The 14,536-nt window shown below is 29.5% G+C and overlaps 3 protein-coding genes across 3 annotated transcripts; all 3 read right to left on the bottom strand.

The window, feature by feature from the left end:
- Positions 1–1,175: 1,175 nt before the first annotated feature.
- GO595_008467 (ATP-dependent RNA helicase Hca4) lies at positions 1,176–2,978 on the bottom strand (the record flags this gene model as incomplete). Its single annotated transcript, XM_067922044.1, has 1 exon — positions 1,176–2,978. One exon carries the CDS (start codon positions 2,976–2,978, stop codon positions 1,176–1,178), a length of 1,803 nt encoding a protein of 600 aa, XP_067771233.1.
- An 85-nt stretch (positions 2,979–3,063) lies between these two features.
- On the bottom strand, positions 3,064–4,182 carry GO595_008466 (Glucokinase 1; the record flags this gene model as incomplete). The annotated part of the gene is made up of 1 exon (XM_067922043.1): positions 3,064–4,182. The coding sequence occupies one exon, from the start codon at positions 4,180–4,182 to the stop codon at positions 3,064–3,066; it is 1,119 nt and encodes a 372-aa protein (XP_067771232.1).
- Positions 4,183–6,902: 2,720 nt separating this feature from the next.
- On the bottom strand, positions 6,903–7,688 carry GO595_008465 (uncharacterized protein; the record flags this gene model as incomplete). Its single annotated transcript, XM_067922042.1, has 1 exon — positions 6,903–7,688. One exon carries the CDS (start codon positions 7,686–7,688, stop codon positions 6,903–6,905), a length of 786 nt encoding a protein of 261 aa, XP_067771231.1.
- Between the last annotated feature and the right edge of the window lie 6,848 nt (positions 7,689–14,536).

Here is a 14,536-nt window from a genome sequence, read left to right as displayed (position 1 = left end):
AAAAATGATTCTGTACAGCTATCATTTTGGTAATAAAAAAAGAGATATTGTGGTTTCTTCTTTTAATAGTTTTCATCATACATAACTAATAAAAATCATTCGGTTCAGTTAATTGAAGACTCAGAATTTTCAGATTCAAAGACATTTATCAGATCGAATACATACACTAATTTGAACATTTTTACGAAGTCGAATACATGTACAAAATCGCTTCAAAGTGATATAACGTTATCCTTTTCGTATAAATGAACAATTTCATTATCATTTACGCATTCATTTGGTATTTATGAGACACAAACGAAATCATTTTCGTTATTTATAATATTTATGATTACACAATTGTTACTCGACATATTATAATTATTATTGGAATTATTACACACATATAAGTTATGTTTCAAATGAACCATCGAATGGAATTACGATATCAGCTTTAATCGGAATTATTTGTGGATCAATTGTATTTGTTTTGATAATTATTGGAATTCAAAACTACACTTCAAAGATTCAATAACATCAAATACAAAATGAAAATGTAAATTATTTAGTTGCAAATATTGTTAAAGAAGATGAAGATAATTGGCTATAATAAAAACTAATTTTATAATAAATTATTAAGAATTTATTTTATTTTGGCTCTTTTCATATTAAATTTTATATATTTTTGCATTAAAGTTTTATTATATTTTGCACGTTGGGAATCCAAATTCATATTACAGAGAGACATGCTAAAAAATCCAAATGATTTCTACACTTGTTATCAAAGTAGAACCGGTCCGAAAAAATACTTTCTATATAATATTTTGTTATATATAAAAACATGATTTTGAATATTTTATTTTATCCTCTTTTTGTTTAATTAATTAAGGTGTGGGATCAGATATTGTGTCCAAGCTTTTGTGTAAAATCCGGATTCACAAAAACCCTTTTGGCATTAAATAACATATGTTCAAGAGCAAATAATATATTTACCCATAAATGAAAAATCGAGAGATAAACACAGCAAAGACGTTAGAATGTTTCGCTCCATATTCTTCTAAAGTGTGGGTTAATACAAGAATTATCATTCGTTGACATTTAATACTGTAAGTTTGATCAAACTTGCCATATGATTTAGTGGGAAGATTTTCGGATATTAGGAATAAAAAACATTTAACTTAAATATTTATGTTATTTTATTCAAGTTGTTGCATTAATAGTCTTTCAGCTTCGTCTTCTATGTTTTCGGGTTCTTCTGTTTCTTCTGATTTCTTTCCTTTCCACTTACCTTTATTAACATTCTTTTGATCCTTGAATAGGTTCCTTAAGTATTCTCTCCAACTTTGATATTCTTCTTCTGAAATTGGACAATCTGATCCAATGTATTCTAAAGTTTTAGGTTTAATTTCTTCTTTTTCACCTAATTCTGTATCTAAATCATCATCAACAACAGTGTAAAATATGTCATTTTCTTCTACATTTTCATCATTTTGCTTGGTTGGCATTTCAATTATTTCGTTTGATTTTGATTTTACTGAAATGACTGGTGTTCCAAGCAAACCAAATGACCTAGCAAATTCATCTTTTTGTTTAACTATTTCATCGAAATTAAAGACTTCTCCGTCATTATGTCTTTTAACGCTTTTTAGGTAAGTTGTAAAAGCTTTAATCGCGAGGTGCTTTACATCTGAAAACTTTGCTAATATGTCAACTAAATCAGGTTTGATATTAATTAATTCTGATTCTTGAATTTGAATTGGCTTGATGTCAACCTTTGCATCAGCAAGCCTTGGGATTATACCGACTTCAGATGGTGCTAAAAACATTAAAGCCTTCCCACCTTGGTAAAAACGCGCAGTACGGCCAACGCGGTGGATGTAAGTCTCTATCGTCGTGGGGCAGTCCATTTGGATGACCCAATTAACCTCCGGGAAATCTAAGCCACGGGCGGCTACGTCGGTTGTAAAAATGACGCCTCGTTCTTTTTTGGCAAAATCTTTACACGTTGTAAATCTGAGTTCAGAGCTTTGTTTACCCGTGAGGTGTAATAATGGAAGCCCTGGCTTAAGATGACGAAATGCTTCATAAACATATCGTACCATTTTAATGGTCTCTAAAAATACAATCATTTTATTTGACTTATGTGACTTAAGAAAAGAAAATAACGTGTTGAACTTCTCACTAATAGGAACAACGGTGTAAAATTGAAGAAGATTATCAGGCGTTGCGGATTCACGTTTTTCTGTTATTAAGACTTGAACTGGACTTTGAAGTGATATCTTGGAAAGAGCTTTGATGGCTTTGTTGGCAGTGGCTGTAAATAACAACGTTTGTCTGTTTCGTGGAAGTTCTTTAACAATTTGTTTGATATCTTTAAGAAATTCATTTCCGAGTAAACGATCTGCTTCATCAAAAACAAGAATTTGAAGATTGTCTGCATTAAAAGTAACAGAACTGTTCATGTGTTCTTTAAGTCTTCCAACTGTTGCAATCATAATGTTGAGTTGTGGAAGAGCTGCTTGTTCACGCTCAAAATCAAGACCACCAGTTACAAGACCAACACTAAGGCCAGTTTCAGGGATTAATCCTTTAATAACTTCATAAGTTTGTGCTGCCAAATCACGAGTTGGTGAAATAATTATCGCACCAAGACCTGAATGTGAAGACCATTTATTTTTCTTAAGCACCTCTATTACCGGTATTGCAAAAGCCAAAGTTTTACCAGTTCCAGTTTCTGCAGCACCAATAACATCTCTTCCACATAAAGAGAACAATAAACTTTGTTTTTGAATAGGGCTCATTTTTACAAATTTTTTAGCTCTTAAAGCCTCTTTAGTTGATTTAAGAATTGGCAAAGAGTCAAATTCGTCTGTTAAATCCGAATCAATATAATTATTTTTAGCTATTTGATTTAATCTATCATTTATTTCATCCACTTCTGCATTGAACTCTTCTCTGATTTGTTGTTTCCTTTGTTTCTTTATGTCATTTCTTCTCATTTAGTCTATGGTCATTGACCAAAATTTCAAAACACATTTCAAAAACGCCGATAGAAATAAACCATATAAACTTTGGAGGTTTTTTTTACTTTTCTGCAAGTGCATGGGCCATGTAATCTGTGCCCATTAAGTTGAAGTTAAGGATCTTAGTTTGAGTATAAACGCGAATGTTCTTCATCCAGTCAGGACGGATGAATTGATAGAATTCTTTGCATAACTTGTCTTTATATTCATGCATCAAATAATTGTTCTTTACTTGGTTATCAAGAGCAAGAAGAACTGAGTCGCATGAAAGAGAGGTAGCAACTGCTTTAGCGCAACGGAGTAAAATTTGAGTTTGAACTGACATAGCTTCTTTGGCTTGTGCATCTCCCTTTTGGGCAAGAGCAGCAATGTCTCCGCCGTTGAGGGATTCCAATGGGAGTGTCTTTCCTGTGTCGCGCTTGAATATGTATTGATAAGATAATGCCAATCCACGTCCACTAGCGATATCTTCGTATTCGATGGTGTCAGTTCCGTTATAATAATGATCGCTGATGTATTTGAATAATTGTTTCTCATATTTGCGGTCGGGATGATTATGACCAACTATCGGAATTTGAAGATGTCCAAGTTCGGTTGGAAGAACAAATGGCTTTCCAAGGAGTGGTGTGTTGATAATTAAGCCAACTCCAAGGCCAGATCCAAGAGCAAGAACTGCTGTACGATTTTGAGATACTAATGGGCCAGTTGGAGCTTTCTCAGGCCACATTTGCTCGAAGTGGTCCTCAAGAATCTTTGCTTCATTGGCAGCAATAACGCCATAAGCGCCAGCTTCAAGATCATTAAGAAATGCTGAACGATTAGGTGGGAATATTTCACTTGGAAGGTGTGTAAGCTTAAGTGTTCTTTCAGAAGGATGACCAGGCCAGTTTGTGAACACGACAGTGTCATTTGTAATAGGTCCAGCTACAGCAATTGAAGCACCTTTGCATTCAAATGGAATAGCTGTATCTAATGACTTTCTAAGTTCTTCGATAATGTTGAGAAGGTCTTTTGTGCTTTGTGCCTTTGCGTGTGGAAGATCAAGAATTTTTGATTTGTCAAGAAAGCTACTAATACGTACACGGATTCCTGAACCACCGACATCGCATCCAATGCAGATTGGAATCTTGTTGGCTTTCGGCCATGAAAGCATAGTCTTAAGGAGATCTTGGGAAAACATGAATGTGAGCCGTTCAAGTCAACCGTCTTTCTCTCAATTTTTCAATGACTTTGCTTGGCTCGTGGCGTAAACAGGTGAAGACCCTATACAATTTGGTGTAAAGCCCTTGAAAAAATGGATATTTATTGTAAAATTTTTTGAATAAAAATATGTGAGTAACGATCAAAAGCGCTACTTTTTTTATGGTATTACAGGGATAAGTTTTCCTGAGTGTTGTTTTCCATTGATAGATTTTTGTGCTTTATGAGCGCATAACATAAAGTGATATTGTAATAAAGAAATAATGCGTTTAATGTCTTTTTGGTGTAATAGTCAATAAAATATCACTGTTTATGCGGGCTTCATCCTTTCAAATAACCGTTATCGGACAGAATAATTGAGGTTATCTAACTCAAAATATTCAAAGTGATCTCAAAAAATTAAGACAGCATATGCTTCAAAAAGTGGCGTGATAAAAAAAACCTTTTTGCACTTTCAAAAAAAACACCATCGAAAAATTTGCAATATTCGACTTATTACATCAATAATATGTTTATAAACATAAACATAAAACCAAAAAGTAATGATTATAAGATCGATAGATAATTTTAATTTCCGAAATTATTTGAAACAACTTAATATATCTCGTGCCTTATATGTCCTCACGAATTCCTCTCTAACTCCAAGCGATTCTTCTGTTGTTTCTCACCTCGAAATATTCAAAACTAAAAATATTTTTAATTTGTCAAATGTAATAACATTTTGATTTTCGTTTTTATTGTAATTGTTGCACTACTTCAATAGAGCATATAAAATATAATTTAAAAAAATATTATATCAATGCTAAAAGATTTACTCTGATGAAAATGATATTGTTGCCTTAACGTTCCCCACATGAACCAACTTCACTTCATATTCCCATCGTCAGGAATTAAATCCTCCAAAATCACATCAAACATATCCTATGGAAGGGTATAAGGAGACACCGATTTCCCCACCGCTGTTTTGCACATTGCTTGATTTTCAACCCGAAAGTATTAGCGCTAGTAATGTTCCAAAGGGCGTATTTAATCCATCTGATTATCCAATTCAAGAACTTCAATATCATTGCGATGAGTTTGAATACCTTCACTCACAGGATGAAATTGATTTTGAACGCCTTAATCAAGTCCTTATACGAATTAATCAATTTTCTCCTGCATTTTCATTTCGTAGATATTCAACAATTATTCGTCAAAATTGCATAATAGAGGGAATATCACGTTTTCTTTGCGTTGATAATGATGAAAAAGATTGTAATTTTGAATATCTTCATATGTACTTAGAAACGATTTTCAACTTCACTTCCAAATCGACCAAACTTTGTGAATGGTGTCTTAAGAAAAGTGTCATCAGTCAAATGTATAAATCATTCAAATTCTATGATGACATTTCAAAGAGTTATGTTTTTGACATTTTTTCAAATCTTTACGCCAAACCCACTGAATTTGGCCAAGTTTTAATTGTTGAAAAAGTTGTACTGTTGTTGTGTAGATTCATTCATTCGAGTTCAGATCACATTTCATCGGCGATAAAAACATTATCAACAATTTCAATGCTTTGTACACTTTCTTGTGATGAAATGAAGACAATTCAAATCCGCGAATTAATGTTAAATACGTATTTTTATATTTTCGATCAAATGATAAGCGATTCATATTCTATGTCATTAAAAGGAATATGTGGAATAATTATTAATGATAGAAACTTTATATCGCCAAAAATTTTCGATATATCAATGAATCTTTTGCAGATATCGAATAATGAAAATGTTCATTATTATTCTCTTCACTTGTTATATCTTTTGGTTTCGTTTACAGAAGATCAAAATTTAATTGATTATTTCGGTAATGGAATTATGGGAACAGAGCAGTCATTTTTATCTGTTTATAATTTTCTAAATAGTGAATTCCAATGTACCCAAATAATTACTTTAATGCTTTTTAAGGAAATTACGCAAAAAATTCCTTTTTGTATTTCGCTTTTGATTCGCGTTAATTTTTCACTTAATATCACCGAGATTTTGGAAAATGCAAATTTTGAATTGAAGTTATCTGTATCAAATTTATTATGCGTTTGCTTAATAAATGGTACTATTGAAGACGTTGAATACATTTATCAGAATAATTTGGTGAAGTTTCTATTGGAGTTTTTGGATTGCTTTTCAGAAGGGGAAACAAGCCAAATGATATTCAACTCAATTGTTATTTCAGCTAAAAAAATCCCCGATGTTAAATTTTGGCTGGAAGGCGAAGATATTCAGGTCTTGTTTGAATTCATGGAAAGTGTTTCTGTATCAGAGGAAATATTTAATGATGTTGCACTTGTTTTCGGGTAATGTTCACTCATAATGATGCAACTTAAATTTTAATTATGACATCAAAAAATTGATGTTTTAATTCAAGTGAAATTCACACATAAATTGTAAAGAAAATGTAAATTTTTTGATTTGGTGAAGATAAAAATAAACTTCGAATGAACCAAAAGTTATGTTCATTGCTTAAATTGGTGGCATTCAAGTTGAATAAATATAACTTATGATGATACTTCTTTTTTATACATATTTAACGTTAAATATGACCATTTAAATAATCAAAAAGTTGGCGATGTTTTCACTAAGTCTGTTTACTTATTTCAGTGTTTTAAAATCTCAAAAAAGGATTTTTTTGTGTGTACATAAAAATAAAAATTTTGTGACTTATTTAATGACTAGCTACAATGTTACTTCTCCACTTTTCCAAATCAGACGCTGCATTGTTAATTATACATAATATTTTTTGTGACCATTCTTGCATTGTTTGTATCTTTGAAAACGTTATTTCGTATTTGTTTCCTGACTTTGATACTGAGAATGAGCAATTTGATTCAACTTCAATTTTCGCATTACTTAAGAAAACTGCACTGATCGGCTTTGCTGATGCTTCGGATTCATAGAACACGAGGTACAATGGAACAAGTGCAAGAAACATTGTTGTAACTTTCTTCCCGCCAATTGATACTCTTGCATCTCCCTTGAGAAGAATAATTGGAAGACCTTTAACTGATGGAAATGAGTTGTAGAATGGGCACCCGAAGACAAGGCTCCACTCATCTTCAGGTGGATACGAATGCCCAGCTGGAAATGAGCCTCTGTTAGCAGGGCCATCTTGTACACGTGATTTGATGGCAGTGGAACGGTGGCGTTTGTTGGGTACTTCAGCTGTAGAGATTGAATACGATTTTATCGTGACTTTGCAATTTGGAAATGAACCAAAAATACTTTTGATCTTGTCAACACAGCATTCCTCGCTCTTAAGATTTAGCACAACTTCTAGGTTTTCAATTAAAATTTCAAAAAAATCTGCTGATTTGGATATTGTTGTATTTATGAAATGAAACTGATAATCTTCATTGGAAAATTGATGTTCACTAATAACCAGTGGTTCTTTGTCAATTGAAGAAGCTGATGAAGAAATCTGTTTCCCGAAGAAATGAGAAATGAACTCCATACCAAATTTATAAACACTTTTTTCTAATGTTTACAAATTAAAATTTTCAAACGTAATTCAAAACCTCTCAAATTTGGCCAACGTCTCTTTAAACTTTCAGGAAAAAAAATTTGTGTTACTTTGTATATTGGAAATAAAAAAAATCATTTGAAATGTTTTTGTTTATTTGGAATATTAAAATATTTGGATAACCTAGGAGTGAAAATGATTATCTTTAAATTGTCTCCATTGCATAGTAGTACTTCTACTATTAAATTATTTATTAAATGACAATTAAACAAATAATTATTTACAAAAGGTGAAACATGTTCTACAACAATTAATTCTTATAATAAAGTTGAGTAACATTAACATATTTTCTATTTCTGAATAAATGCTGTGAATGTTATATCCAAAAAAAATCAAAAAGCAATGAGACAAATTAAAGTTTAAATTTAAAATTTTTTATAAAATATTAACTTATCTTTTATACATTAATTGCTGGAACAAATTTTTGAAACACAGAGGATTTACATTAATCATCTCACCAGAACTTATTTTGAAAGAGTGAAATATTATTTAAGCAATATGTTACAGTATATTATGTTAATGTTTATATATGTGTTCGATGCTTTATAAATGAAAGCAAATTTTAAGAAAAATATTTTCTGTTAGAAGAAAGATTTATAGTTACATTTCATAAAATCATAACTTTAATAGTGTTAACAAATCTAAAAAAAATTATTCAAGTAAATGCAAGACACATACACTATTATCATTATTAATATTTTTTTCAATTTTAAAATCAGGTCTGTATAAAATATGTTTCGGCATTATAATAATAAATTGATATGCTAAGAAACCCCTTGAGTAAGATTTCAAATCGATTTCATTTTAAATGATATCATTTTTTGAAAAATTTGCTTATTGCTTACCAAAATCTGAATTCTCGTTAGCACTTAGCTTAAAAATAAATTCGGCTATTTTTGTATAATCGTTTTTAGATTCTCTATCAAATAATTCGGATTAATCAAAAAAGATATATTATCTAATAATAAGATTTTCCTCATTTATAACATCTAAACAAAATTCTAATATTTCAGAAACTTCATGAGCAATATTTTTATTTAATTTTAAATAAATCCTCATATAAATAATGTTTCTATATCATAGTAAAGACATGATTTAAAGGTGACTTTAATGTCCCATAATTCTATCCAAACCTGCAATTAGTCAACCAAAAAAATCGCCAAATCGCAAATGTAAATGTTCATGCGTTAACATCTGAAATGAGTCATTAAACAATTCGTTTATTGCAAACACATATCATCTTCTTTATCCCATATCATATGTCTTTCCACCAATTTACTAAAGCTTTGTTGATACTGACGCATTGTCACTATTTTCTTTTCATCATTTTGTTTGAACAGTTTCGAGAAGTCTATTATCAGCGGTCTCATCGGGTCATTTCTTTTCTTTATTACCTCATTTTCCTTTTTCTTCTTTTGGTACATCTTCTGGTCCACTTCCTTTGCACCGATCACCGGCCAACTTTTAATTACTTCGAACTTCTTTCTAAATGTTCTTTTAGGTTCCATCACATTGTTATCCATGCTCAACAATATCTGATGAAATGCTGGCGTCGTAAAGCCGAACATTTCGTGCCCATCCATTGGCGGTATGAACGCTGCGAATTTTTTCATTACGAAGTTTCGTAATTCTTTGAAAGGTTCATTCGGGTCATTTCCTTGGAAACAAAACTTAAAATCGTTTCGATATTGGGTCACCTTAAACAAAGGCTTTCCATTATTATCGACGACTTCAGCTAATACCCAAATCATTAAGTTCTTAATGAATGGGGATATACAAACGCAACAACATTTATACCCAATTGGATATAAGTATAAATCATTATAAAAGTTCGGGTTATCATTATTAATGATTCCGATATCAATTAACATATGATTAACATCAAGACGAAATGGTAACAATTGTTTGATGTTATCATATGTAATTTCTAAATTCGGCTCAACTCGTTCACATTTTCCATCTTCAGTTAATATACACTTGATTCGTGAATATATTTTGGCTTCACTACAATCTTTACCAAATGTCTTTTGGAAGACTGATGATAACTTTGTGGTTAAAAAGCCATGAAATGCTAACGCAGTTAGAAACTCGAGATCTTCTGCGGGATATTTTTCAATGTTTTTATATTCTTCTCGTATTTTCTCAAAGAAAAGTTTTCGTTTGATGATTTTCTTTTGGGTATAAATTGTTAATTGAGAAATTAATTTTGTCGATATTTCTTTTTTACGTGTTGAAGGTGTTAAATTATCACAAAATTCATATATTAAATTGATGTAATTTTGTAGGGATTCGGTATTTAAATGTAAAAGATTGGAATGATCTTTAAATTCTTCAATAGTAGTAAACCCATAATATTGTAAGTTTTGGACAATAATTATATGATCTCGTAATGTTAATACTTTTTCATTGTTTAAATCTTGTGAAACTTGAAGTAATTCTTTTATATGTTTCTTTATTTCTTCATAATTATTCTGTTGTGATATCGATGAAAGTCCATTTTTATAGACATTAAATAACAATTTTTGATCATCTTCAGTAATATTCATAAGTTTAATATCAGTATATTTCTTTGGTGAAAGTTCTGATAATTTTGTTATCGCTTCAACATCTGATAAATATGTTAACAAGTCAAATTTATCAAAATGATATTGTAAGCGACATATAACATCATCAATTCGAACATATGACTTGGTCGTTATCTCTACTTGAAACGATTTCATAATACTCGGATAATTACTCGTTAGTCCGCCCATTTTAGAGATGATAAATGCAGCTACATTACGGATCTCTGGAATAGGGCGATTGAAATCTTTAAATTTATCCCAGCGAAGACATCCATAATCATGTAATATATTAATAAATGATGTAACAACTCGCCCTTTCCATAAATATTCCGAACTTGTTTTTGGTGTCGTTTGCTTTTTTGTCGGCTTTATTACTTTTGCTTTTTCATTTTTGTCTTCAATAATATCTTGAATGATCTTTTCTTGTTGTACAGACGTTTTAGAAGTGGCTTTCTTTTTGGGTTTACTCTCCTTTTTTTCCGTTGGTAAAATAACTTTTTTTGTTTTTTCCTTTTTCGGCTTTTGAACGTTATGCGCGTCTTTGTAATCCTGCCAAAAATTTGTGCGGTTTACTTCGGCGGTTTTAAACGGCAGCATATGATTTGAATAAGAAATTCGTTTTATTTCTAAATTAGAGTTTTGTTTACGATTATAAAGGACTGCGGAATTAATAAGAATTGAATTCAAATCTTCGGTTGACATGGATTCAAAGTCAGATATTTTACGATCGTCCCAAAACATATTAAAAATGATTTCTTCAATTGAATTCCGTGTAATAAATCGATATATTAAAGGATTTATAGCTTTTCGATACCAATTTAATATATCAGGGAAAACACTGATTGGATTAAATCGAGAACTTGTGACTATAATTGTGTCTAAGTTTATTTGTGAAATCACTGATCCTAAAAATTTGTCATCATATGAAATTGTGACAACACAATGTTCATCATTAATCGAATTAACTTTATTCACTATTTTGGTGAATTTTTTGGGTCTAATAGTGTTGTCTATGACATAATAATAATTTCGAAATTTTGTGACTTGTGAATTGAAATCCTTCATAAATTCAACACTCGGAAAAATTAGGGCTATTTTCTTCCGTGCGATTTCTTCTGGTACTAAGAGGTCAAGGATATGTTCAAATTTACATGAACCTTTGGTATTGATGTTTGATGTATTTTCAAGTTGATTTATAAGTTCAAGAAGAAACATACTTTGGCGTTGATTTGGCGACTGTTGGCATTGAATAAGCTTGGCGATGTTGGATGTGAATAAATCATCAATGTTTTCTTTTTGTTGTGATGTTAATGGACAAGCTCGGATTTCTTCTTCTATAAATTCTGAGTCAATGACATCTTGATCAGTAACTGTTATGGTGGAAAATTCTGTTTCTTGTGGTTGTTCACTTCCATCTGAAATTTGAATAATATTATTGAAATTAAAATTGGAAATATCGCAATTTATTGATTGACAATCAAAAATTAGTGATCCCCATCGAAAGCTTTGAATGTTCATAAATTCTTCTGGTGTAGTGATTTGAAAATGTACAGGTGATTCAAGTTTTGCCCATTTATTAATCTGAAAATTCCATCTATCTATTTCAGTAACATTAGTAATAATGAGAAATGGTATTTGCTTTTTTTGTATCTTTTGAATAAGCAAAATAAATATTGGAATTATTGAAAATTTAGCAAATCTAGTTTCATCCAAAAGAATTGTGTTCTGTTTTTGGAAAAACTGATTTGCCAACTCTTGTGCTTTTTGATTTTGGAAAGGATATATTTTGATTATGTTATTATTTTTTCCAAATTTTTTAAAAAAATTGTCATACTGATTTATTGTAGTGTTGATTGTGCTTGTATTAATAGTTTCCCCTACAACATTTGTGGTGTTCATGGGAAAAAACTCGTGAAATTTTGTATTCCAATGAGATATGTGATGTGAAATTTTGCAAAAAACGAACTTTTCTTCATTGTTTTTTACACATTGTTTGTGCTTGCTATAACTTCGTTCGTTAATAAAATATTTAAATTTATTAAAAATGATGTATTCGTTAACTGTAATTCATAAAAAACATATTTTTATCAAAAAAATATGAATCGTTTTTGATCGTTCTGCATTTAATTAGTTCTTCAATCGAAGTATAAAATGTAAAATGAGCTTAGTTCCTTTCTGCAAGAGTTAAACATAAAATAAATGTAACTAGTTTGTAACGTTAATGCTTTTAACGTAATTTGTTGCAAAATAAAAAGATTAGTTTATAAATAATTTCGAAATTTGAAAATTCATGAAAATAAAAAGAATCAATGAATCCTGGTAGTAATTTTTTTGTTCCTTATTAATAGTTGATTTTTATTTGGTTTTTTAATGTCAATTGTTTGGAATCATTTTTAAATTGATAATTTGATCAGATAAACTAATGTAAATCGTTTTTGTTTTTATTCAATTTATAGATAGTTTTTCATTTGACCGATTTATTATTTTTACAAATTATAATTCAAATCCTTTTAGTAAGAAAAGTTACTTTTTATGAATTCATTTTGCTGAAAATTATATTCGTACTGCAGTGCTAAATGTTTGAGTTTTTGAAAGAATTTATCTTTTTTTAAATAAAATAATACATCACGTATGTATCTATTAAATTTCATCAAATAATTCTTCTTTTCTCGCGAAAAGATTGTTGAAAAAATAATAATGAAGTTTGCCATTAAAATTGTTCGCAGCGTTTTTCTTTTGAAATAGAATTCGGAATCAAAAATATTAATAAATTTTACTTGATATAAAATGTATTAATTATATTAAATAAGTTTTTGACAAAATTTATGTTTGTTTTCTTCTAGGAAGAACAGAGTTCACATTTTTAAACATAAAGAAAAATATATCATTTTACAAAAACTGGTATTTAATAGGTCTAAAATTTCTTTTGATATTAATTTTAATTATGTAAAATATGTGATTATATATTGTTATCTAACAATAAATGAGAATATTTTATAATTAAACAAAAAAATTATTTTCAAATCATGTTTCATTTTTGAAAAATTAGACATTTTATGAATAAAAATATTCGAATATTTCATAATTTTTTATACAAAAACTTATTAAAAAATTATATAAAATCTGTTTATTTATTTTGACCGGATAAAACAACAAAATTTATTATTATATTATTATTCGAAAGCAGCACCATCTTTTCTTTCTTCTTCAGCCTCACGTTCTTCCAACACGTTCAAGTAATTATCTATTTTATATTTTGTGTTTGATATTTCCACTTGTTTCTCGACCTTTTTTGAAGGTATTCCAATTATATAAATTATTTGCAATAATATAAACACTGTTAAAGAAGACACATCTAATGTTTCGAAAATTATATTATTACTACTACATCTCATCAATGACGAAAAATATATTATTGCATTTATAAAACAATTCCAACCAAAATTAACATATAAATTCATTGATCGCGTCGAAATATCTCCAATTCCATAAAAGCATAAAAGTAAAATTGGATACACAGACCATGAAATTATACCAAAATATATAGAGGTAGGATGAACCATCGAATAAAAATACACAAATGTAATAGAAAAAATAGATATATAAAGAAGTAACAGAAAATGTATCGATCGATTTAAAATTGGTCGAAGTTGATAAATCGATAAAAGTGATAAAGAACACCAAAAAAGCGAGTTGAAAAAGGACTCAGCTGTGTAGGAAAAGTGAATGATGTAAATACGATAAATAATAAAAATAATGGAAAATATATTTGTCGGACGAATAGGTTTTAAAGTAGGTATTAAATAAGAAAAAACAGTACATGAGATAATGTTTACAAGGAAAATGAATTTAATTATAATTAATAAAATTCCAAATGAGGGATGATTTAATTTGATTTGAAATGAATTGGTTAAATTGATAGATTCAACTTTATTTGTGTTCCAAAATTTAATAATGCCATTAGAAGGCAAAACTTCTATTCCTTTTTCAGAATTTGAAAATTGAAAATTAATGGGATTGTCTGTTTTGATAAAAAAAGGTTGTGCAAATATGGAAACATTTGATATGTTAATGATAGATCCGTTTTCATCTGTTTTTGTAATTGAGTTTGGAAATAATAAAAAAAGAAAATTAAATGTAAAAATAAATAAGATGAAATATTGAGTTACGCTTCTGAGAGTCTTGTGGTCAAGGGATCCATTGAAGATAAAGTTT

The sequence above is a fragment of the Histomonas meleagridis genome (assembly GCF_020186115.1).
Source record: "Histomonas meleagridis strain 2922-C6/04-10x chromosome Unknown contig_68, whole genome shotgun sequence".
In the NCBI taxonomy this organism is placed as follows: domain Eukaryota; phylum Parabasalia; order Tritrichomonadida; family Dientamoebidae; genus Histomonas; species Histomonas meleagridis.
Note: the sequence above shows the minus strand (reverse complement) of the source record. Positions and strands in the feature narration are given on the sequence as shown.